A 25,169-nucleotide genomic window follows, 5' to 3' on the forward strand; every position below is an offset into this window, starting at 1 on the left:
ACCTCATTGTATCAATCTCCTTTGTGTTACCTTCATTATCTTTACAACTCTTAAATTTTCCTTTTTTCATCTCCATAGGCCTTCCATTTTCTCTTACAGGACCATCAGCAAAAGCCTCCAAACTGATCTCCCTTTCTGACCATCTTACCACCCTCTGTACAGCTCCCAGAGCAATTTATCTAAATTGCAAATCATGCTGAGAACCTACTGAGAACCTTCTAACACCCTTAGGGCAGCTAACCTTAAAACTCAGAGGGTCTAGAGTATGACTCCAGTAAGTCTAGAGTAGGGTTCAGGAAGCTGCAGTTTTAATAAGTGCCCAAATGATGGATGTGAGAGGCTGGTAGGCGATGTTTTGAGAAATACTGAGTTACAGAATAAAATCTAAAAGTCTTAGCATGGGAAGCCTGGGTGGCTCGGTTGGTTAAGCACCTGCCTTCGGCTCAGGTCGTGATCCCGGGGTCCTGGATCGAGTCCCGCATCGGGCTCCCTGCTAGGTGGGGAGCCTGCTTCTCCCTCTGCCTCTTCCTCTCTCTCTCTCTCTCTGACTCTCATGAATAAATAAATAAAACATTTAAAAAAATAATAATAAATAAATAAATAAATAAATAAATGTCAGAGAAAGGAAAGCTCTTTAAAAAAAAAATAAAAATCTTGGCATGCCATACATTCTATCAATAGCAAATTACACACACGTCCCTGTATATATGTTACAATTTCAGTCCAGCGGCACTTCTCTACATGTTCTTCCCTATATTCCAATTGATCCTCTCCGTGTGGTCTTCCTAACAGATTTCTACTCATTCTTGAAAATGCTGCTTAAATATCATCTGTACTGGAGCCGTCCCAGTCCCTCCCTGCTCACAGCAGAATTAATCTCTTCCTCCATATAATTTCTGTGTCTTGTAAATACTTTTATTTTTACATTTATCACATTGACATAGACACCACCAGCTTGGACTGAAAGTTACAGTGTTTCACCTAGCTACCACAATAATACAGATCATACCCATAAGATTGCCAAGATAAATAAGCTAAGGGTGATCCTTTGAAAAGCTAGATCCATTCTACCAGGTCAGTTCCAGAGATTTTGCAATCAAGGGGTGTGTTTTGAGCTAGATGTTTCCTGTTCCGGTTACACAAACCGCACCACCCCTATGTTAAACACCATGTGTCTAGGTCCACAGTAAGAAAACCTAGAAAGGACTGAAGGATGAAAAAATATTTTACTACATGTTTTTGTTTTTTTAAAAAAGATTCCATTTACCTATTTGAGAGAGAGAGCACAAGTGGAAGGAGGGGAGAGGGAAAAGCAGACTCCACACTAAGCAGGGAGCCAGACGAGGGGCTCGATCCAAGGACCCCGAGACCATGACCAGAGCCAAAATCAGACACTTAACCAACTGAGTCACCCAGGCGCCCCTATTTTATTACATGTTTTTAGAAACTGAGATCATGCAATGTAGAAGGGTTGTCTTAGGTAACTGCTTCAATTACCAACATTTGCAGAATGTCTTTCTCCAAAAGAGACATTTATCCTCTAGAGCAATATTACTGAAGTGTACTCCAGGGGCTACTGCATGCATCAGCATCACCCACATGCTCATGAAAATGCAAATGCTGACATGGAACACTACATCAAAAACTAATGACGTAATGTATGGTGGTTAACATAACAATAAAAAATTTAAAAAAAAAATGCAAATGCTGATTCAGTGAGCCTTAGCTGGGCCCCTCGAATCTGTGTCTAATCCATATTTACATACACTATCACTTAGGTGCCTGCATTATAGGTTATACTATTATGGCTTGCATAACTGAGTAATTACAAAGTTATGTGGTTTGACAGCCAAATGACATCAAGCCATTTCAAAAGAGAGATGTTCGGTCAGAATTATAAATCCACTTTTACTTTATGAGGACAGTAACACGTTAAACACGTATAAACCTTTCAAAATCTTCCCTGCTTCATAATTCAAAAACTTAGTGCTGGCTCTCATAACTAAATTGGTCAAAGCAAGGTCAATTTTCTTTCTTCAAAGGTTTTAGCACACAAAAAGGTCTTTAAACTTAAACTGGAAGTGAGCACAAGGACAGTGGGTACCGATATGTTTCTTGACCTAAGTGTTAGTTGTGTTCTCTTTGTGAAAATTCATCAAGCTAAACAACTGTGATATGTGAACATTTCTATAAACAGAGTACCCTTCAAAAAAATTTATTTGACCTTTTAAAATATACAACCTTTTGGGGCGCCTGGGTGGCTCAGTTGGTTAAGCGGCTGCCTTCGGCTCAGGTCATGATCCCAGGGTCCTGGGATCGAGCCCCACATCGAGCTCCCTGCTTGGCGGGGAGCCTGCTTCTCCCTCTCCCTCTGTCTGCCGCTCTGCCTACTTGTGCTCTCTCTCTCTCTCTCTCTGTTAAATAAATAAAAATCTAAAAAAAAAAAAAATATATACAACCTTTTTAGGAGTTTTATAAAAACATGATATTTCTTACCTTTCAAGTTATTAACCTTTAGTGTTGATGGCTATTGAACTTTAATGGTCATTCTTATATACATTGCTTTTGAGGAATATAAATAGATGCAAGCCTTTTGGAAAGCAATTTGACAATCAATATTTGGCCAAAGGTTTTAAAACAATCAGGGGCGCCTGGGTGACTCAGTCGGTTAGGCGTCTGCCTTTGGCTCCGGTCGTGGTCCCAAGGTCCTAGGATCAAGCCCCGCATCGGGCTCCCTGCTCTGCGGGAAGCCTGCTTCTCCCTCTCCCATTCCCCCTGCTTGTGTTTCCTCTCTTGCTGTGTCTCTCTCTGTCAAATAAATGGATAAAATCTTTGGAAAAAAATAAAATAAAAAATAAAACAATCGTACACCCATTGGCCTAGTAATTCCACCTTTCAGAATCTAGCCCAAGAAAATAATCTTTAATATGGGAAAGCTTAACTCCCAATATCCAAAATATAAACCCATATAAATAATCACAATAGGGGAACTATTAAGTAAATTGCAATACATTCATATGACAATATTTATACACTGGTGGTAAAAGTAAAAAGGAAAGCAATAAAATGATGGATAAAAATTCTTGATGCAAGTGGTGAAAGGCAAAAAGAGCTCCTAAGTGTCTCCTAATATTCTATGTAAGCTTGGTATATACACAGATGCTCCCATTATTATCATCATTTAAACTATACATATATTTTATATTTTAATATATTTATATATGCTATATTTTATAATACATAATTTTTGATATAATCTAGAACAAATAATGTATACCAAAAGTTTACTAACATGAAAAATGCTCATGTCATAATGGTAAGTTCAAAAAAGGACATAAAATTGATCATAAATTATAGTAGATAGATTATGCAAAAGAAAGTTGGAATCGTCAGTACAAAGACAAAGAAGTCATCTCAACTACTATTTGACATTGTGCTGAAGATCCCAGTAAAGAATTCCTCTAGAAAAACGAAGAAGGGGGCACCTGGGTGACTCAGTTGGTTGAGCGACTGCCTTCGGCTCAGGTCATGATCCTGGAGTCCCTGGATCGAGTCCCGCATCGGGCTCCCTGCTCGGCAGGGAGCCTGCTTCTCCCTTTGACCCTCCCCCCTCTCATGTGCTCTCTCTCTCATTCTCTCTGTCTCAAATAAATAAATAAAATCTTTAAAAAATAAAAAAATAAAAGAAAAAAAAGAAAAACGAAGAAGGAAAACATATCTAAACTGATATTCTTTTCATGTGATATAATTACGTATCTAGAACTTTCAAGACAATCAACTGACATGATAACAATTCAGTAATCTGACCAAAAATTGTCCTAGGGGTGCCTGGATGGCTCAGTCAGTTAAGCGTCTGACTCTTGACTCCATCTCAGGTTGTGATCCCAGAGTCCTGAGACCGGCCCCGCATCGTGGATGGAGCCTGCTTAGGATTCTCTCTCTCCCTCTCCCTGTGCCCCTCCCCTTCCCCCCACTCCTGTTCTCTCTCTCTTAAAAAAAAAAATTGTCCTTGGGATGCCTGGGTGGCTCAGTCGGTTAAGCGTCTGCCTTCGGCTCAGGTTATGATCCCAGAGTCCTGGGATCGAGTCCCACATCGGGCTCCTTGCTGAGCAAGGAGCCTGCTTCTCCCTCTGCCTGCCTCTGTCTCTCTGTCTCTGATAAATAAATAAAATCTTAAAAAAAAAAAAAAGTGTCCTAGAGACCAGCTGTAATAATAACAACTAACAGTTTCTTTAGACCTATTTACCAGTTACTGTACTAAGTACTTTTTAATGTATTTACTATTTAATTCTGAGGGAGATTAGTATTATTATCCTGATTTAATTTATTTTTTTTATCCTGATTTTAAAGATTGAAAACACTCAAAGGAAGAGACAGGTTAAGAAACTTATGTAAAGTCACACAGCTAGTAAATGACAGAGCCTGACAGAGTCTGTGTACACAACCATGATATTATCTTGCCCTAACAATAAGCCATTAGAAATGTAATAGATCACAGGATCCTATTCATAAATCAAGAATCATTAAAAACACAAACAAAAAAATCAAAAAAAAACCCAAAGAGCTCTAGGGATAAATGTGACAAAAGAAAGTCATATTTTTGAAATTTTAAAACAAGACCAGGTTGTTAGACTAAATATTACATTATATGTATGTTGATTCTCCAAAATAACAACAAAAAACGGCAGGGGAGGAGGGGTGCTGTCTTAAAACCAAAGAAAGTAAGCCTTGCCCTCCAGATAGTCTCCTCCACAGGCCAGTCAGAGAAGTCCCTGAAGCTAGAACTGCAAGGTGCTCCATTCACACAAAGAGCTCAAATCCAGGAACCTGGCTCAGCTACTTTGAGGAAAGGGTGTAAGGAGATCCCAAACAATGGCACGCCAAAGAATGAAGTGTTCTGCTTCACTGCCACCCGGGAACCAAAGCAAGAGCGTGACAGCCCAGCCAACATTCAGCAAGGTGCGGTCGGTGCAACATTTGGCCACCGTTTTCCTGGTACAGAGACCTCCGGGATTACAATTCTCCAGCTACACAAAAATAAACGAGCTTTCCCTGAGTCCCAGAGGGCCTGAGCAGAGTTAGCAGGATCAGACTGCCACTATCACTTCCATTCACATCAATGTTGTTTTTTTGGTTTTTTTTTTTTTTTTAAGATTTTATCTATTTATTTGCCAGAGAGAGAGACAGACAGACAGAGAGAGCACAAGCAGGGGGAGCGGCAGGCAGAGGAAGAAGCAGGCTCCCCACTGAGCAGGGAGCCCAATGCAGGACTTGATCCCAGGACCCCGGGATCATGACCTGAGCCGAAGGCAGATGCTTAACAACTGAGCCACCCAGGCATCCCCACATCAATGTTGTTGAGCTGAAGTCAACCACAGGTGTTCTCCAATCCAGCTCTCCCTGCTTACAGATAAGCAAACTGAGGTCCAGAACAGGCTTCTCTTCCCAGGTCACAAAATTATTTTAAGCCAGAACCAGAGAGCTACTATCTCTCTTCCCCATGTTTCCTGATGATGAGTCTGAGTATATATATATTCAAATTACTGCAACCTATTTATCTTTCTCAATCTTCAGATACTCACCTACCACCCTCATGATTTTGCCATATCTATATGTTATTTCTACTATTATTCACTGTATATTTTCTTTAAATCTACTTATTTTTCACATACACAAACCTAGCTTCAGTCTAAGCAACAGTATCCATAAAACCATGAATGAGATATGCATTTTCCTAACACATAAAAATAAATACATATCTACTATAACTACAATGTTTGTCTCTGAACCACTCCCCCAAATAATAAATTATCCTTTGCATATTAGGAAAGATCCCCTGAGTGAATTCCAAGGAATTCTAATCTGTATTATGTTAATAGGTATTACTGATGAAAGAATGCATGATCATATAAACCTGGGGGAAGTTAACTAAAACAAAGTTAAACAGTTTTGAATTTTTTAAATTGTCAGACATCTCAGGGCCTTTTATAACAATATGCAATGAAACTTTCTAACAGGGGAATAGAGTACAGCATCTCCAAAATGTATTTGACCAGGAAAGCCTTTCTTCTAGTCAGGATTGGTATTGAAAACAGGTTCTATGCTGTATTAATTTTCAAAAAGTTAGCTTTTCTTTTTGAGTCCATAAATTATACAAATAGATATTGTAAATAATAATTTATACTGTATCCCTATTAGCATATTCAAAATACTTTTATAGTAGTAAAAAAGACTAGGTAGGAAAACATAATATTTCCTCTTGTCATTCTCGAAGGGTTGGTCTCTCCAAAAGGTAACTCAGCTTGTCCAGAACGAAACACCTGCAATGATATTGGGCATTCTAAAAGATTATAAATAACTTCTAACAAGTCATCCAAATTTTCTACATTATTAATAGTAGTTAATAACACACACGCTTTCCATTCAGGTTTGTATTTGTTGCCTTCAGGGCTTGTAGATGGAACTTCAAGAGCGACATGCCCGTAACATCAGATTTGATCTATGGGTGTGACTCTGAGAAAATGTGCACCTGATTTACCACCCAGTCATTTTCTTTTTTTTTCTTTCTCTCTCTCTCCTTGGTCCTTCCCCTCCTTTCCTTTTTCCCACACTCCCCCATTCAAATGCTTTGATATAAAACACTGAATTTTTGGGCACCTGAGTGGCTCAGTCATTAAGTGTCTGCCTTTGGCTCAGGTCATGATCCCAGGGTCCTGGGATCGAGCCCTGCATCGGGCTCCCTGCTCGGCAGGGAGCCTGCTTCTCCCTCTCCCACTCCCCCTGCTTGGGTTCCCTCTCTCGCTGTGTCTCTCTCTATCAAATAAATAAATAAAATCTTTAAAAAAAAAAAAAACACTGAATTTTTGTCTTCTTTAGGCATTCTTATCTTTACGTGTTTGTGTTATCATGGAGAAAATACCCATAGTTACTAAGCTAATGCTTTTTTAAATATTTATTATCTGAGTGTAGTTGACAATGTTACGTTAGTTTCAGGTGTACAGCACAAAGATTCAGCTTCTCTACACGTTATACTCTGCTCACCACAAATGTAGCTACCATCTGTCACCATAACATGCTGCCGCAATGTCACTGACCATATTCCCTCTGCTGTGTCTTTTATTCCTGTGACTTATTTATTCCATGACAGGAAGCCTGTATCTCCCACGGCCCTTCACCCGTTTTGCCCGTCCCCCACCACCCTTCCCTCTGGCTACCATCAGTTTGTTCTCTGTACTTATAGGTCTGATTCTGCTTTTTGTTTTAAACTAATGTTTTAAAGCCAAAGTATATGAACATTTCTTTCTACTGTATTTTCAAATAAAACTAAGAACTAAGACTCAAAGCAAAGAAAATGCTAATACCCTTTCTTCAGTATTCATTTTAATGAAATTGAGTATTAAATGCTGATGTGTTGAGAAGAAAATGTTTCTTCATCCAATCATACACCAATTCAGACCATTCTGAATATATTACTCTTAAATACTATTTCCCAACAACCAAAGTTTCAATATATTCTTCCTCCACACCTTACAGAGGTTATCAACTTATCAAGTGAATTTTTTTAAGATTTATTTATTTATTTGAAAAAGAGAGATAGAGGGAACAGGGGGAGGGGCAGAGGGAGAGGGAGACAAACAGACTCCCCGCTGAGTAGGATGAGCCCTAAGTGGGGCTCGATCCCATGACCCTGAAATCATGACCTGAGCCAAAATCAGGAGTTGGACACTTAACTGACTGAGCCACCCAGGTGGCCCTCAAGTGAATTTTTATTCTACAGAATGTGTTCTGTTCTCTTGTTCAGAAATATTTATTTAACTACAAAGCTCTATTCTTCTGAGGTTCCTCACCAAACACTGGAGGTCAGGAAAACATTTAGGAAAATGATTCACTCTTTCAAGTATACACATCTAACACTGATGCACTGCAGCATAACCAGCCTGAATAAGCTCAATCCTCTGGAATTTAAGGTAGGTACAAACTGAGACTAAAAATGGAGTTTTCTCCTCTCTCCAGTTCTACAATTATAAACTGCACTGCATTCATAATGAATAAATAAATAGCATTTTACCCTTTTGATAAAGGAGATAAACAAGAGTTCAATTTGTAGAAATGTAATTAAAAACATATATCCTACTTTATACAAGTGAGAACTGTTAAAATACACAAAAGCAAAAGATAAAATAGATATAATTAATAAATGTTTGATCCTTTAGGGAAATAGTCCCAAAGGGCTCCATTATTTTAGCAAACTTCTATGCTATAGGTCTTAAATAATTCAATTTTCCAAATATTCATTTTTGTGTACATTTAGACATCATAGTATCTACTGAATAAAGTTAAGTTAGGTTTTAATGATTGTAATTCATCTTTTTTTCAATCATTTACTCCCTACTTGGCTCCCAAAATTCTATTTGAGGTCCTGGAAGATTTAGCCAGTTAGAGCTAAAAACATTCAGACTTAAATGCCACAGTTTGACCCAAGCACATCTGTTTCTGCCTCTTCAGTTTGTGTCCTGCTACTCCCTGACTTGCAAATGTGGGTATTCTGCATAAAGTCATTTATTACACTATTAAGATACATTCCAGACATTCTTGAAGTATCTAATAGGTGAATATGCTTTGCAAGACCCTCTATCTTGTGTGAGATTTTTTTTCTAGTTACATATTTAATGATCATGATCTCTCTCCAGCTATACCCATTCACATTCTCTTTATACAAAGTGTGCCCTTCAAAGCAAAAAATCCCGATAAAAGGTCTTCATAGCCCTTCCATAATCTAGGCAAAAAGGACCACATGCACATGTCGTCAGCATCTATTAGGTCTCTTAAAGCCAACTCCGTACACATCACATGCTAGGTCGAGCATGGCAAATGAGTTTCATTTCTTGTGCCATTGCTAGTAAATTGGTGGTGGACCCTTAAAGGAAAGAGTGATGCTATTGATTAGCAATGTCTGTAATGAGTCTAGAAAGACAAAAAGGGACAGATGATCTATTTCTCCCCCCATCCCCATCCCTGAGTTATGCTAATCTTTCTTGATTATGCCCATTCCCACACCACCTCCCATAAAAGAGAGGTACCAAATGAATGGCAGATTTTTTACTGACTTTACATCCTGATAGAGCTGCAGAGGCAATAATGCCAACTCCCTTGGAAGTTTACCATAAGTTTATTTAAGATAAATATAAACGGCTTAGTATAACATATGGCTTATACTTTATACTTGATCAATGCTTTTTCATCTTTGGACACCACTGTCTGCTATTAGCTCAATCTAAGCAGGAAAGTTGATTTGGGCCCTGTCTGTTAACAGAGTAAGCCAGAGCTTCATAAAGAAGTATTTGATCAGGGCGCCTGGGTGGCTCAGTTGGTTAAGCGTCTGCCTTTGGCTCAGGTCATGATCCCAGGGTCCTGGGAACGAGCCCCGCATCGGGCTCCCTGCTCAGCGGGAAGCCTGCTTCTCCCTCCCCCACTCCCCCTGCTTGTGTTCCCTCTCTCGCTGTCTCTCTCTCGGTCAAATAAATAAATAATCTTAAAAAAAAAAAAAGGAAGTATTCGATCATTTAAATGTCAGAAATTGTTATCGATCCCCTTGCAAGTTGCAGAAGTGATAACCTACTCCACATAAAGTAGAAAATTAAAATAAGTGCCTATAAACTCAAATCAGAAACTGTGAATTTTCTACTTCCTGCTTTTTGCACTTGCTTCTTGGGGGCACAGGGATGGCAGGTGTTTAGACTGAATATACCACTATTATTCAGAGAAGTTTTACCTGTATCCTTTATTAAAATGTGGTAGCCTTTTTGTTTGTTTTTTAAGGGATGGGCTGAGGTGTTTAGGAGTGGGCCCCTGCCCAGTGCTGCGGAAGGAGACTCTGTAATTCAATGGTCAATAACTTGCACTCTCTATCACAGCACTTATGAGCTCTGTGACCTTGAAAAATTGGGGTGCCTGACTGGCTCAGTCAGTGGAGCATGCAACTTGATCTTGGGGTTGTGAGTATGAGCCCCACATTGAGTGTACAGATTACTTAAAAATAAAATCTTTTTAAAAAAATTACTTAACTTCTCTGTTTCAGTACCCTAATTTGTAACATAGGTAAAAAAATTCACCAAAAACACTGTGCACATTGCCTGGTACATGGTAAGTGCTTAATAAATGTTAGCTATTGATATTGTTGATAGGGAAATGGAAAGGGTGGGGAGAAAAAGAAAGAGGAAAGATCTGCTTGGCTTCTTTCAGAAGGTGTCTAGAATCTTGGTTGTCTAGATCCCAGGGTTTGTGGATTTAAGGCTCAACAGGGGACGGCTATTCTCGGGAGGCGTGGTGGGGACCCATTGTTGCAGAGCAGGAGGGGGAATGTGTAAAGGAAATCTCTCAACAGTGAGCCTTCATTTGAATTATAGGAAAGCTTTTATCATTATTATGGATGGAAGGGGGAAATGAGATGTTAGCATTTGCCCAAAGCTTAAAATGCCACTACAATTAACACATTAGCTCAGGGATTATAGACTTGATACTGGCTCTGCAAGGGAAATGATTCCCTCAAATTTCTAAAAATTAACAAGAGCTCCACAAACCTCCACACAGCAGTGTAGGGGTTACTTGGGCAGAACTGATAAATTCCTGAAAGAGGAATTTCTGATAACTACAGCTCTTCTAAAGCTACAGATCTCAGGCCTCTTTCTCTAAGAGTGGTGTTTGTGCAAATCAGTAAAACAGCAGATGCAACCCTCTAACCCTCTTGTACAGATCTCATCTTAGAAAAACACCGGGAGGGGAGCCTGGCTGGCTCAGTTGGAGGAAAATCTGACTCTTGATCTTGGGGTCGTGAGTTCGAGCCCCACACTGGGTGTAGAGATTACTTAAATAAATAAAACTTTAAAAAAAATAAAGAAAAAAACACAAGGGAAAAGAAGTCAATGCAAAAACACATTTTGTTGAAGTCCTAAGAAAGTAAACTAGCCCTTAAAAACTGCAAGGGAGGGGGTCCTGCGTGGCTCAGTCGTTAAGGTGTCTGCCTTCTGCTCAGGTCATGATCTCAGGGTCCTGGGATCGAGTCCCACATCGGGCTCTCTGCTCAGCGGGAAGCCTGCTTCTCCCTCTCCCACTCGCCTTGCTTGTATTCCCTCTCTAGCTGTGTCTCTGTCAAATAAATAAAATCTTAAAAAAAAAAAAACAAGGGAAAATCCTTGAAAAATACAAATAACTGAGTTTTTAAAAATATATCTTTAAACCTTTCCTCTGTTAAGACTCAATGTTGGCAAAGCTAAAAGATTTGCTTTGGGGTTAAAAACTGAATGGTCTGTCACCTCAGCCAAAAAGAGAAATCCCCGGAGTTTCTCTGACAACCTAGGATTTATGGACACTTCATAAAATGGGCATTTCTAGCACCACACCTTCAAGGTCATGTGACCGCACAGAGTTGTAAGAAACTAAAGGAGTCTGTAAACAGGATCTCCAAAATTATGGGCATCCAGGTAAAAACCTTATCTAGCGTATATCCTCCTCCTCATGAGGAAAATATATTTTATTTCTTTTCTTTTGGGGGGATTTTTTTAAAGTGTTCAATTTGGGAAACAAAAGATGAGATGCAAGCCAGGAAAAGGAAGACAAAACTAAGTAATTCTTTTCATAGTTTGTTTGGCAGCAAAAAAAGCATTTTAATCCATAGGTAGAATACTCAGGTAAGAACTGCTATCAAAGTTTAAATTAGGGGCACCTGGCTGGCTCGGTCTGTAGAGCATGCAACTCTTGATCTCGGGGTTTTGAGTTCAAGCCCCACACAGGGTATAGACATTACTTAAAAATAAAATAATTTTTAAAAAACCGATAAAGTCTAAATTAAACATATGTAGTTTAGAGTGAATTGCACTTTAGACAATGCACTGCCACTGTTCTTTTAAAAAACACGCAATACTGGTGTAATATGATCAGAGATGAAGACAAATCATTAACACAGCAAGACAATTTTGAGAAGTATATCCTGTTCTTTCAGCTACCAAAATTTCACAAATTTTTTTACTTCTTAACAATTGACACCTTATACTAATTCATGATTGAGAGAAAAAAATCCATAGTTGATGCTCTGCCCTCACATGAGATAACCTCAAAATGTACTTGCTTTTCTTCTATTAGATTCAATGAATGAATCTTTCTGCAAAAATGCTTTAGGTAAATTTTATAGCTCTTTTTAATATATAATCTATTATCTTATAGGAAAACAGACACTCAAAATAACTTGGCATCAGAAAATCATATTTAAAATTGCTTTTTTATGTGAATAATCTAATCTCATTTCTTGTTAGATCAAACACTGTAGCTCTTAAAAAAAAAAAAAAAGATTAAGTTTTCCTGTAAAATTAGCTGTCCATCTAATTCATTTACTTTGAAGAATTCCCATCCTCGGGGAATTCATTTACTGGTACATGACAGACCAGACCTGCCTCAGACTTTCATATCTCCAGACCTTCTTAAACTACAGTAGAGTTTCGATTCGGAACTTTAGCGTGCTTTGTGATTAACACCCATTAAGCTGGAGGTCAAGGAGCAGGCCAGGCCAGAGACTAAATTTTGGCTTGAATTTCAACAAATGGAAATCCTACTTCATTTTGCCCTCTGCTCCCCATTAAGAGCTCTGAACTTCTGTTGCAGGGGTTCACTAAGCATCATACACACTCAAGCAATGGATTCTCTCAAGTCACAGGTTCCTCCTTTCAATTGGCCTAGACTGATGCCTCAGAGAGATAGGTGGGTGTGAGAAGAAACTGAAATATAAATCAGAATGTCCATCTTCCTACAGAAAAGACTCCTGACCTAGTAAGGCTTTCCCTCTCCACATAAATCCTCAAGAATGGGCAACACTAAGTAATCAATCCGCTTTCTTTGCCCATTGGCCTACCCACAATGGCAGTGCAGTAGAAATACTTGAGAAAAAAGAGGGGAAAAATAAAAAAGGTAGAAAGCCATCACTTTGAGGAGTAAAACTGCTGGAGAAGGAAGCAACCTGAAGGAGTCAGATGATGGCAACCAGCCTTGACAGCAGTTAATTTATCACCACAAGAAGATGTTGGCGAGTTAAGCACAGTACTGACGTGTACAAACTCCAGGCACTAGACTCAGCCTAAAATTCGTCAGAAAATGGTAATAATTGGGGACCACACATTTGAAATATACCACTAAAAAGGGGGGCAGTCATTGGAGGGCCACAATCACAATGGTGACCTCTCCTCATGCCCAAGGTCAGGTTAATGCCACACTTGTCATCCACTGAACCAACTGGGTGAACACATGGCAGGCAAATGTGTCCAAGGGCACTGTGTTATTTGCACCAGATAGATGCCTTTTTCACTGTTTTTAGTATTCACATGGCCTGTCAGGAAAGAGGGACAGCAAACACAATTTGCTCAGATTTGCTACGTGAATGTTACTGCTTTACGAATGCTCCAAGGTCTGGCCAGGTAAGGCTTAGGAAGCAATCCAGGCCAGACCTGATGTATCCTGCTGCCTTCCTCCCAGTTTTTACCTCTTCCTTACCCATTCCTTTGATCCAAGGAGGATTCAACTTAGTCAAAGGGAATGTGGTTGGTTGCCTCCAAGCAGCCTTTGCTTTTTTTTTTTTTTTTTTATTTGAGAGAGAGAGAGAGTGAGAGAGAGAGCGCAAGAGGGGGTAGGGTTAGAGGGAGAAGCAGACTCCCCGCCGAGCAGGGAGCCTGATGTGGGACTTGATCCCGGGACTCCAGGATCATGACCTGAGCCGAAGGCAGTCGCCTAACCAACTGAGCCACCCAGGCGCCCCAGCCTTTGCTTTTAAACAGGTTCCCACCCTCGGGTATTTACTCAAAAGGGTAGTCAAATAATTAGCTAAAACAGAGCAATCACACTGATCAGTCAGGCAATTCTTAGACTAGTTCAAATCTCCAAAGAGGATTTAACAACAGTTCTAAAGAATTGAACCCAGGGGACGCCTGGGTGGCTGAGTCGGTTAAGCGTCTGCCTTTGGCTCAGGTCATGATCCCAGTGTCCTGGGATCGAGTCCCGCATCGGGCTCCCTGCTCTTTGGGGAGCCTGCTTCTCCCTCTGCCTGCTGCTTCCCCTGTTCATGCTCTTTCGCTCTTTCTCTGACAAATAAATAAATAAATCTTAAAAAAAAAAAAAGAATTGAACCGAGGTCTTCCAATGCAGAGAAGTAGGAATTGAGGTGAAAACTGCAAGGGAGGATAGAAAACAATTTTTAGAATAAAAATCTCTTCATTAAAATATACAAACAATGACAAGAACTGTCTACATGTTCATGAAAATCCTTCATTTCCTTTTGCAATGTAGATTCCTGGCAGAGTGTAAGGGCAATTGAACTACAATGTCCCAGTTTTCCAAATTAAGAAAATAAAATAATTGTTTCCCTAACCTTCAAATTCTACTTCTGAAGGCTAAACTTAAGCTTTAAGAATCACACACCAAAAGAGGGTACAGGTAAATCTCGTTAAATTTTTTTCATCTGCTGTCCTGGTTTCTCAGCTATATCAATCTTCCTAGAACTACTGTGGAAAGAAAATTTAAAGGACCAGTAAAAAAAGATAGTTCCATTGATAAGAAGCCCAGCTTATCAATGACATGCTAAAACCTGTAACCTCACTAATCATTTCAGCAGTGTGCCTCAATTGTTATATTTAATATACTCTTCATCCTTAAAAATTTAACAAGTACCAGGATGCCTGGATGGCTCAGTCAGTTAAACATCTGCTTTCGGCTCAGCTCATGATCCCACGGTCCCGGTCCCGGGATGGAGCCCTGCATTGGGCTCCTTGCTCAGCGGGGAGCCTGCTACTCCCTCTGCCTGTCACTCCCCCTGCTTGTGTACTCTCTTTCTCTCTCTCCCTCTGACAAATAAACAAAGTCTTAAAAAAAAAAAATTTAACAAGTACCAATCCTGTTTTCCATTTGAGAAACTTCAAATGGAAGGAAAACTGGAAAAAATATTTTTATTAACATAAAATGAGTGTAAGTGGAACTCCCCACCCTCCCCTTCATATATTTACTGATAACCACCTGACAGGGTGATAGTGATATAACGTGGTTAGGGAAGAAGGGGGGTAGGGTCTGCAGTTTCCTTTTTCTAGTGTTGACTTGTTTTCAGTGCTGACACAACCAACCCTAGAGGTTACTACTCAAAGAAAGCATAGACAACAGAAGTGGTTATTAGGGTGATTGAGAGAAGACTGAGAAACTGACCAATTGCCAGCAATTATTTTTCTAGATTCCTTCCAAATCGCTGATATTCATGAGGAAATAGCATAAACAATAGAATAATGCTATATTAATATATCCATATGGTATCTTTAAGAGTGATTCCAAGTATTTCATGTCCTGTAATTAGCTGAAGTCTGGAATGCCCTCTCTGGTTCTCCTACTGCTCATTTGTTACTGTGCCATTTGACAGTAACAGGAGAACCAGATCAATTCTTAGGAGGTTTGTTTATTCATGAAATAACATTTAAGGAATGAATACCCGCTTATCACATAAAAGAATCGAGTTATTTGCTTAATCTATAAGGAGATGCAATATGTTAAAATGCATGTATCCGGCCCTTGGAAACAGATTTTTCTAGGAATTTAAAAGGCCCACAAAATCTCTTAATGGTTTAAAAAAACAAAACAAAACAAAAAAACGGCGAAGCAGTTATAATTACACCATGGAGTTTTGCAATTGTTTCTTTTTTGTTTTCAGTCCTGATTTTAGAAACCAGAGTACAAAGAAGTGAATAATGAGTTTACAAAAACACTGTTCCCACCACCAAATAAATCAAACTGTTACTTAAATTAAAAAAAGGTAGAGCAATGAGGCGGTTCCAAGTTAATCGTGGAGATAATGACTGTTGAATTCCTTCACCGGAAAAACTTTCAACTCCCCGTCGCACCCTCCATCTGCCAGCCGTTCAAAGGATTCGTGGTGAAAGTATCCAACGTGAAGACAACAGGGCCAAGGCTCGAAGCTCAGGCTGCCTTCTTACTGGGAGGAGTAGTTCCCAGGAGGAGGAGAAAGATCTCCGCGGTTACACAGCCCTCCCACCCTAACTCTCCCACGTGGTACCTGCGGGTCATCTGTCTCCACCAACGCAGGGCTCCGCCACCAGCGTCGGGTGAGGCTGTGGTCCCGTCTCTCTCTTTTTTCTTTCTTTTCTTTTCTTTTTTTTTTTTTGCCCGGGGATGCCCAACAGAGCGAAGCCCACAGCCTGGGCACTGCCAACCAACTAATTTCCTGGATGGACTGTAATAACTTTCGAAGGATAAATTCTTCGTTGTTTCCCCTGCCCAAACCTGGCACGCGCCCGCCCATCCACCCGCCCCGTCCGGTGCGCTCTCCCGACTTCGAACCCGGGGCCGCGCGCGCGCACCGCACGTCTCCACCCTACCTCCCCCGGGGCCGCGCGCGCGCGCACACACACACCTGGGCCGCTCCAAGGGGGAGTTCTAAAGCAGTCGACCTCCTTTCCCAGCGCCCAGGTGTTGAGATCCACGTGCAGAAGGTGCGAGAAATAGCTCACTCGGAGCGGGAGGCAATGGGGGAGAAGAGATGCTGGTTTCAGAGTTAGCTCCCTCTGGAAGCCGAGTTCGGAGTGGCTAAGAGCACCAGGGCCTCCCAGGGTCCCCGCCGACGGCGGCACTCGGCACACTAGGCTGAGGCGCGCGCCCAGGTCTTCGCGACCCCAGCCCCGAGGAGGCGGGGCAAGCCGCGGGGAGCCGGCCCTTGCACGCAGCTCGGAGCCCCGCCTCCCAGCCCGGCGCGCGGCCTCGCGGCGCAGAGGACGAAAGACACGCCCCGCCCCCTTCCCGGCCGGCCAATGGGTTTCCGGGCCGCGCACCGTGTGTCCCCGCCTCCACCAGGGAAACTTGGAGCAGGAGAAAAGTTTGTACAGAGGCTGGAAGGGCGAGAGCGGAGCTCGAAACCCGGCAGCCAAGAGGAAGAAGATGAAAGATCCCAGGTCAGAGCCTCAGGCCGAGCGGACCTTAAACCGCCCCCGGGGCGTCGGAAGCAGCCTCAGTGGCAGCCGCCAGCCCCGATAGCCGCCCGTGCTGCCCAGGGCTGAGGAGGAGGGCGGCCCGAATCCGGGACTGAGGCTCCGTGCCACCTGCGCGCGCGGCCCCACACCTGCGCGCTGTCCGCCCGGGGACCGGACCTGCGGGCTCCTCAAAGTTTGGTCCCGTCTTTGAAGGTACGGAAGAAAAAAAGAAGAAGAAGAAAGAAAAAGAAAAGAAAGAAAGAAAGAAATCAATCCAAGATCAGGTTGCATTGACCCATCCCGCTACCCTTCTGGTTCTGCCAGGTGTTCGAAAGCTTGCCATTCTGACCGCAGTTCCGGAAAATTGGCAGCCGCAGAGACCCGGCTCTGAGAAGACAAAGGCTTGGCAAGCTCCACACTGAGCGGGCGAGACTGAGGGCAGGTTGGAGGCGTGTGGTGGACATCTGAGTCTTGACCCTGGGGTCCTCCGCGGCCGCCACCGCCGCGGCTCCCACAGGTAAGATGAGGGTTTGGGGGCACTGGGCCGAGAGCGGTGGGCGGGCGCTCCTCGAGCGGAGCCCGGGAGGAGCGAGTGCGCTTTCCAAATTGCCTTCCGTAACTTGTTTTGAGTGAGGATTTTATTGACTCAGAATCTGTCGGGAATAAGAGCGAACCACTCACTTATCCCTAGAGATAGGTCTTGTTCATTTTGGCAGTGGAGACAGTTGGGCTGGGGGAGGAGGAAAGAATGGCAGTATCAACTGACAAATACCAATGGCAGGAGAGTGGTGCTTCTGGCAGGACGTATCCGGAGCCTGGCGATTTCGGTAGCTACAATCCACGATGCAGGATCCAGTTATTCCTCTTGTCTCATCAGCATATTGTTTCTTGGGCGCGGGTCTGACACCTTGCAAGTGGTCGTTTCCGCTCACCGGGCCTTTGTCTTTCCTACCATCCCCAGACCCAGCCTCGAACTCCAAGGCTGCGTACCGAGGGCCACCACCATGTCCACTCCTGGGGTCAATGCGTCCGCCTCCTCTACCCCTGACCGTCCGAACAGCCCGGTGACCATCCCGGCGGTGATGTTCATCTTCGGGGTAGTGGGCAACCTGGTGGCCATCGTGGTGCTGTGCAAGTCGCGCAAGGAGCAGAAGGAGACGACCTTCTATACGTTGGTGTGCGGGCTGGCCGTCACCGACCTGCTGGGCACGTTGCTGGTGAGCCCGGTGACCATCGCCACGTACATGAAGGGCCAGTGGCCCGGAGGCGAAGCACTCTGCGAGTACAGCACCTTCATCCTGCTCTTCTTCAGCCTGTCCGGCCTCAGCATCATCTGTGCCATGAGTATCGAGCGCTACCTGGCCATCAACCACGCCTACTTCTACAGCCACTACGTGGACAAGCGGCTGGCCGGCCTCACGCTCGTCGCGGTCTATGCGTCCAACGTGCTCTTCTGCGCGCTGCCCAACATGGGCCTGGGCAGCTCGCGGCTGCAGTACCCGGACACCTGGTGCTTCATTGACTGGACCACCAACGTGACGGCGCACGCCGCCTTCTCCTACATGTACGCGGGCTTCAGCTCCTTCCTCATTCTCGCCACCGTGCTCTGCAACGTGCTGGTGTGCGGTGCGCTGCTCCGCATGCACCGCCAGTTCATGCGCCGCACCTCGCTGGGCACCGAGCAGCACCACGCGGCGGGCCCCGTCGCGGTGCCCTGGGCCCACTGCCGGAGCAACCCGACCGCCGCCTCCCCCGCCCTGCCGCGCCTCAGCGACTTTCGCCGCCGCCGGAGTTTCCGCGGAATAGCGGGCGCCGAGATCCAGATGGTCATCTTACTCATCGCCACCTCCCTGGTGGTGCTCATCTGCTCCATCCCGCTCGTGGTGAGTGGCTTCCCGGGAAGGGGGCCCTTCTGGGCCCTTTCCCCACATCCACCCCTCTTCTCCGTCTACCGCTTCCTCTATTCCCTCTTGTGCCTTGACGGTGAACTTGTCCTCCAGGTCCAGGCTGGGCTTTCGACACTCGGCTTCTCACAGAGCAGGCCAACCTCCCCAGCGAGATGTAGCAGGTGCTTTTCTCCTAGGCCCCCGAGTTTCTTTCTCCGAAAGCCTGGTTTCCTTTCTCTCCCGGGACAGCCCCTACCCCTTGCTGCCTGACATTGGCCTTGAGCCTTCCGAGAACACCTGCCACTCTGTCAGATGTGGAGGGGAAACCGCTGTAGTGTGACTTAAGCCCTCCACAGTGAACCGCAGAAGCCCGAAACCTCCGGGTGGTGATCTCTTTGTTATACACCATTCCTTAGGGCAGTGGGTTTTCGGTGCTTTGATTTAGGCATGGGTTTTTTTTTTTCCTTTTGGTTTGTTTGTTTGTTTTGATAGATTATGTAGCAGTTTAGAGCTAGAGAGATTGGATGCGTTTTGGTCTAGTCTGACGCCCTCACATGACACAGGGCGTGACTTGCTTAAAATAATCTAGCAGAACTACACTGTCAGGCTAGGTTCCCTGCTCTTTACCATGCTGTGTGCACTGCAGGTGGGGGTCACAGTTCCTACTAGGGCACCGCCCAGAGTCAGGTTCCTTCATTCTTTCTTGGGACCAGGAAAGCCAGGATTCTCAAGGGGCCTGTGAAGGGCCGGCTGATGTACTTATTGAATTTGCATTCTCAACAACTGTGAGAGGTACTGTGCCACTCTAAAGAAAGGAAGCTTTAGAGATGGTGATCTAGTTACTGCCAAGCCAAAACCCTGCAGCTTGTGATGAACCTCAGACCCACCTGACTCCAAACCCTGTTCACATAATATTACATCATGTCTCACTCCTAGAACATTTCTAATTTTGGCCTTCGTACAGTGTGTGCATTTGAGTTTTGGCACACTTCACTTTTAGGACACCGCCTTCTTTAAAATTGCCTTTGGATTAGCTCTTAAAATGTTATAAGCAGAAAGGCTGAAAACGCACCTAGTTCTCTACTTTGCCTGTCATTAAACCAGAATGCACCAGAAACTGATGGGCTTATGCGCATAACACCTTCTCCAGAGTTTCTCTTGAAAGCAACAGGTTCTGAGTTGTTCCATCTTTCAAAACACTGTATTTCTAGAAATTCTAAACTACCAACTCAAAAAGAGAGGACTTTTCTTTCTTCTGCTGATTGGGAACAAGAGAAAATAAATGTAATGAGCTATTCTTCCTTTCTTTCTCTTATTAATATGGTCCAGGGATCTTTCATATAAAAATATTGTATCTCTGATAAAAGTGAGTGTAAATGAAAGGAACTTAGATGAGAGCCAGCATACAGTAGCTTCTTGACAATTTGTATAAACAGAAATAAATATAATTGGCCAGAACGGCCTTTAAACCATTCCAGGATCCAATATAATTTACCGAGTTAAGTCACACTTGAGCCACATAAATATATTTTACTGTCTGTAATGGCAACTCAGAATACAGTGAGATTTTGGAAGAAACAACCCTGCTCCTCCTAGGGCTCCTTTCTCTGGCTGCACCTTATGTTTTACAGAACAGTAAATGACAAAGTGAGAGGCTGTTATGTACAGAAGAACATCCACTTTAAGGAACTAGCATTACAGCTAGTTCAGCAACATGCACATACTTCTAAAATATGAAGGTAAGCATATGAAGCTGTTGATGATTGATTGCACAGTGACAGGTGAATTGTTTTCTTGGAGCATCTAGAGAGGCATAAAAAACTTCATTCATTTTATGGGCTGAAGTGGACCTGCCCCTGTGGTATGGGGCCATTTATCACAAAGCCTTTGAAGTTATTTGAGAAGCTAGAGGCAAGAAACTATAGGAGCTATACTTGTAGTCTGCAAATTAGCCACATTTTAACTAACAAATACTATCCACTATTATATAAAGTCAGTAACGTACAGTAGATACTAAGTAATTTTACTCTGAAAATTGAAACTGGCTCAGCTAAGAAGTAATCATAGTAAAGTACTCATGTGCCTTTGTAAGTAATAAGGAATCATACAAGTAATAGTAGCTTCAGTGTTTAGCCTTTAGTTCTGGCTACCAGACTCTAATTTCAGAATCAATTTAGTTGTAAATTAATGATAATCAAGGAGGTCATTATACTACCCACCCACCCACAGTTTGGCTGTTACTGAAAGAGTTAAAAGGGGAATTTACCCATAACTATAGTCTTCCTTGGCTTACTTTTAGGAGTTTCTTGTATTTTAATGTTTCTCATATTCAGATTGTAACTTTAAGTTGAAAGTTTCTGAACCCTGACATTTAAAACAGTCGGACCTATCTGCAGTTCCAAGGAAACTAATGAAGCGCGTTTTTTACCTTTATCAAATCAAGTTGGTTGCTAATCCTATTTGAGGAAAATCAAATCCTTCAAAACACTTAAAATGCTTCCGAAAGGCTAATAGAGCAAATAGAGTTTCCTTGGAGTTTCAGAAAGCTTGACACATTGTATAAGGTTAACAAGCAGCCAAATTTTGTCTTTTGGACACCAGGGAAGAAAAACTACAGTGGCTCTTACAGGGCACTTGATACTGAGTTTCATAGAAAAAAGTAAATTTTAATTTGTTATCCAAAACACATGTCTCATAAATAGAGCTTGGAATGGAAATTTGAGAAAGCTTGGGAAATTAATCATGGATATAAGAAACTGTGCTAAACTTGAGAAATTTTCTAAAATGAACAGAGAAGGTTCATAAGTACATTTGACAAGGAACATTACATGACAAGATTTGGTGGGAAGGTGGTTCTTGTCATTTTGCCTATTCTTCCATTTAAAACCAGTCTCTGGTTTTTTTAAACACAGAAAAAGCTGAAGAAATGAAAGCGTCTACACGTAAGATAAATATAAAAGGGATTGAATTCTTCAGAAATATGCAAACAAGACAGCCTCCTAAGGTCCCAGTGTTAAATACTATAGCTAGATCAACTTCTGGTGCCCAATTTTACAGTTACTAATGTCGAGATAACAATTAAAATCAAATCTTTTGCCTCAGGACTGAACAGTGAACGCTGTAGGATTTGAAAAGGCATTTTCTCCCTTGCATAGGCAAGCCGAGGTCATATTTACCGCTTACTTCCTTCTCTTACTTTCTTTCTTCTTACTCTGAAATAACAAGGATTCATCTCTGGTAGGGGTAGAATGGCCAGTTTGATTCATCTTCTGCCTTGGACAAGTAAAACATTGATCTTTAGAAAAATAGCTTCCTGTGAGTGTTTATTTGGTTGTTTACTATAAACCAGTTGTCTCTATAAAGCCTTCACCAGCATTCAATCAAGAGAGATTTATTAGAGCAGAGGAAAACTGGAAAAAGATAGACTTCTGTTTACCGGAGGCAAACTGGAAGTGGAGTCATCTGATGGGATTTCAGATGAGTACAAATCAGGGAAAGGCATAAGAGTGATGCCATAAATTCGAGTACTCTTACAGCAGAACCTGAAGGGTTGGATTAGTTTTCAAATAAATTTGGCTGAGTTAAAAACGCAGCAGTTCCTGAAAGCGGTGTTTTAGTCATAAGCACGGAATTGCGGACCGAGTTAGTGCTAGAACCTTGAACCCTGCAGAGTAGCATATGAAAGGGATTCCCACCTCCGGCATCTTGTCTGACTCGTGAAGAAAGCAGGGCTAGCCAATATTTTCACTCTGCTCCTCAGTCTTCTCAAAGGCACATGAGGAATTTCTATCCTTCTGCAACTTGCTGGGGGGCTGGGGGGGATCCCAGTCTCATGGACTTTTACACCATGCTTTGCTGATCTGCCAAGGCTCGGTTTTATGGAACATCTACTAACAAGATCTTTCCCCCCAGAGACGAAGTGATTCTTGTAATCTCCCATTAGAATATTGAAAGTTCAAGTAAAGAAAAAAAAACAAAACACAACTTCAGAAATATATTTTCAGTGTGGAGACAGACGTGTAGAGATTAAGTAATTTGCCTGCAGTAAATAGCTAGTTAGTGACCCAGAGGGAAGGAGAACAGAGGACTCTTACAACATCACATGGGCAAGACCTCTTTCCACTGTCCTTTACTTAAAGATTTTTTTTTTTTTTTTGGTCATTAAAAAAAAAGTGGGAAGAATTTCTAGTAACAGCTGTGTCAATTTTGGATTCTTCACAGGACAATTAGATAACTGAGCACACACAGATAATTCCATTTATGTTCTTGGAACAGAACACACAGCACATACAAATCCCGCTCTAGGATCTTGTCATTTATTGGAAAGCATTTGTACTTTGACAGTCAGTGACTAAATCAGTCTCATCAACATTTCAACATGCTTTTTCAATTAGACATTCCCTGCTAACAGGTTTTACTTACATAGGAAGTACATGTTTTTGATACCAAATCCTTTACACCCCAAAGCTACTTCTAAGCTGTGGTTTTGAAATTATTCCTATATTCCACAGTAGCCAAGCTTCCATGTATGTATGGGTTACCAAGAAAGCAAGGACAGCAGACAAGTATGTTGTGCGCCAGGCATCATACAAAGCACTTTCATCATCCGCACGTTAATTAGAAGGAGCAGAGCCAGGATTTGAAAACAGGTTTGTTTGATTCAGAGCGTGTGCGAGTACCTCTACAACATACAGCCCCCCTGATAGCTCTCCTGTCCTCACACCTTGTTTTGAATTTATCATATTTTCTCCAAGTTATGTTCCAGTGCTCCTGAGTCCTAATCTCTAGTCATCTTCAAGCACTTTAGAATACGGTAATGTCTGCCAGTGTTAAAGATAAACCACACGCACAAATCTGCGGCTCCTAAAAAATAGATTCGCTTTTAAAATTGCAAGAGAGTATATATGTTGTTTGTATCCAGTGAAGTGTTTTAAGGTGTCTTTTTCCCCCAATGCAGAGGTTCTGTTTTATCACACTCTTCCAGCACGGAAAACTGCCTGAACGTGCATACAAGGCCTGTTGGACAGGAATTCCAGAAAAGTGCTTTCTCCTCCCCACATGACATTGAACTACTGCTGTGGATATTCCTATCCCTGCTTTGGGGAGAGCAAACCAAGTAGCCTTTTAAAGTGAGGCAGACATTGCTAGACTTTTTAAAACATTATGGAGTGCATGGAGCTTTTGTTCATTTTTGTCTTTTTCTCCACCTCAAGTCAATCTCCAATGAGGACACGCTGCAAAAGAAAACTGGTTTGTGTTGATTTGTTTTTTTCAAACAATTTGACCAACTTTTGTGAATGTTTTTACCTGAACTTGAAATGTTGCTTTTCATATTCGTCTTTATTGCTACCTTATAGGCTCCCCTTTGCTAAAATGACATTAAGTGACCAGGCTCAGTGGCTTATATTAATTGTAAGCTTGTACACAGACACACACACACACACACACACACACACACACACACACACACACACACACACCCCATGGAACTCTAAAATAGGGCTTCCTTCATTCCCTTGGACACGAGTCAAAATCAACTAGGGCCGTGGATGAAGTAAGACACAGATTGATGTGATGCTTTCCTTGCCTCTCATCACCTTGGCTTACGAAAGCCCAATTATTAATTTTTTACAACTCTCTGGCTTTTCTAAAACGTCATAGAAATTTTAAAATAAAATGCTAATTCCTAGTACATTCCTGTAAATAGCTACAGATTTCATTCCTTTTATATCCATTTCAACCATTCAAAAATTTTCCTCGTTTCAGAAGTAATCCTGTTTCTTTTGAGGTACGGGTGGGAGAGGCAACCAGCAACAAAAGATTTCAATGTTAAAAATCTAAGAAATGCAAAGTTCAGACTTAACCAAGGTTCTGTTCCGAAAGAGGGTCTCGGAGATGGCTGCAGACTGCTGCTTAGGGAGAACCTGTGGAGCAAAAACTCCCAGGTGGAGCAACACCGCCACCTAGAGGCTACAAGTTTCAAATTCTCACAGACCCTGCCTAGGTTTTTTTCCTAAAGGCTACACGCAGGGAAGGCCTGATACTAACAGATTTAAGTCCATTATTTCTTTTACCCTTAGGAACACAGTAGGTGATATGAGTAATATAGTAACCTCATGCTTTGTACCAGTGATTCCATTGTCAAGAAATAATTCTTAGGGCGCCTGGGTGGCTCAGTTGGTTAAGCGACTGCCTTCGGCTCAGGTCATGATCCTGGAGTCCCGGGATCGAGTCCCGCATCGGGCTCCCTGCTCAGCAGGGGGTCTGCTTCTCCCTCTGACCC

The 25,169-nt window shown here is 42.4% G+C and overlaps 1 protein-coding gene and 1 long non-coding RNA gene across 6 annotated transcripts in view; one reads left to right on the forward strand and one right to left on the reverse strand.

The window, feature by feature from the left end:
- LOC115940950 (uncharacterized) overlaps window positions 1–16,903 on the reverse strand; it is a 104,980-nt gene extending 88,077 nt beyond the window's left edge. Inside the window, exon 1 of one of the 4 annotated variants that reach the window (XR_014146895.1) lies at window positions 16,448–16,903. This is a non-coding gene — a long non-coding RNA (uncharacterized LOC115940950). Of the gene's footprint in view, window positions 1–16,090; window positions 16,326–16,447 lie in introns of those variants that run through there. The other 3 variants (XR_014146900.1, XR_014146899.1, XR_014146896.1) reach the window with 3 other exon arrangements.
- A 5-nt stretch (window positions 16,904–16,908) lies between these two features.
- The window catches only part of PTGER4 (prostaglandin E receptor 4), a 14,162-nt gene continuing 5,901 nt past the window's right edge, over window positions 16,909–25,169 (forward strand). Inside the window, exons 1-3 of one of the 2 annotated variants that reach the window (XM_031028174.2) lie at window positions 16,909–17,517; window positions 17,962–18,883; window positions 24,100–24,136. In XM_031028174.2, the coding sequence (XP_030884034.1) occupies window positions 18,005–18,883; window positions 24,100–24,136 (916 nt within the window). In that variant the 5' untranslated portion in view covers window positions 16,909–17,517; window positions 17,962–18,004. The remainder of the gene's footprint in view (window positions 17,518–17,961; window positions 18,884–24,099; window positions 24,137–25,169) is intronic. The other variant, XM_006733336.3, reaches the window with a different exon arrangement.

This window comes from Leptonychotes weddellii, chromosome 7, assembly GCF_054177405.1.
Source record: "Leptonychotes weddellii isolate Sample4059 chromosome 7, ASM5417740v2, whole genome shotgun sequence".
Lineage (NCBI taxonomy): Eukaryota > Metazoa > Chordata > Mammalia > Carnivora > Phocidae > Leptonychotes > Leptonychotes weddellii.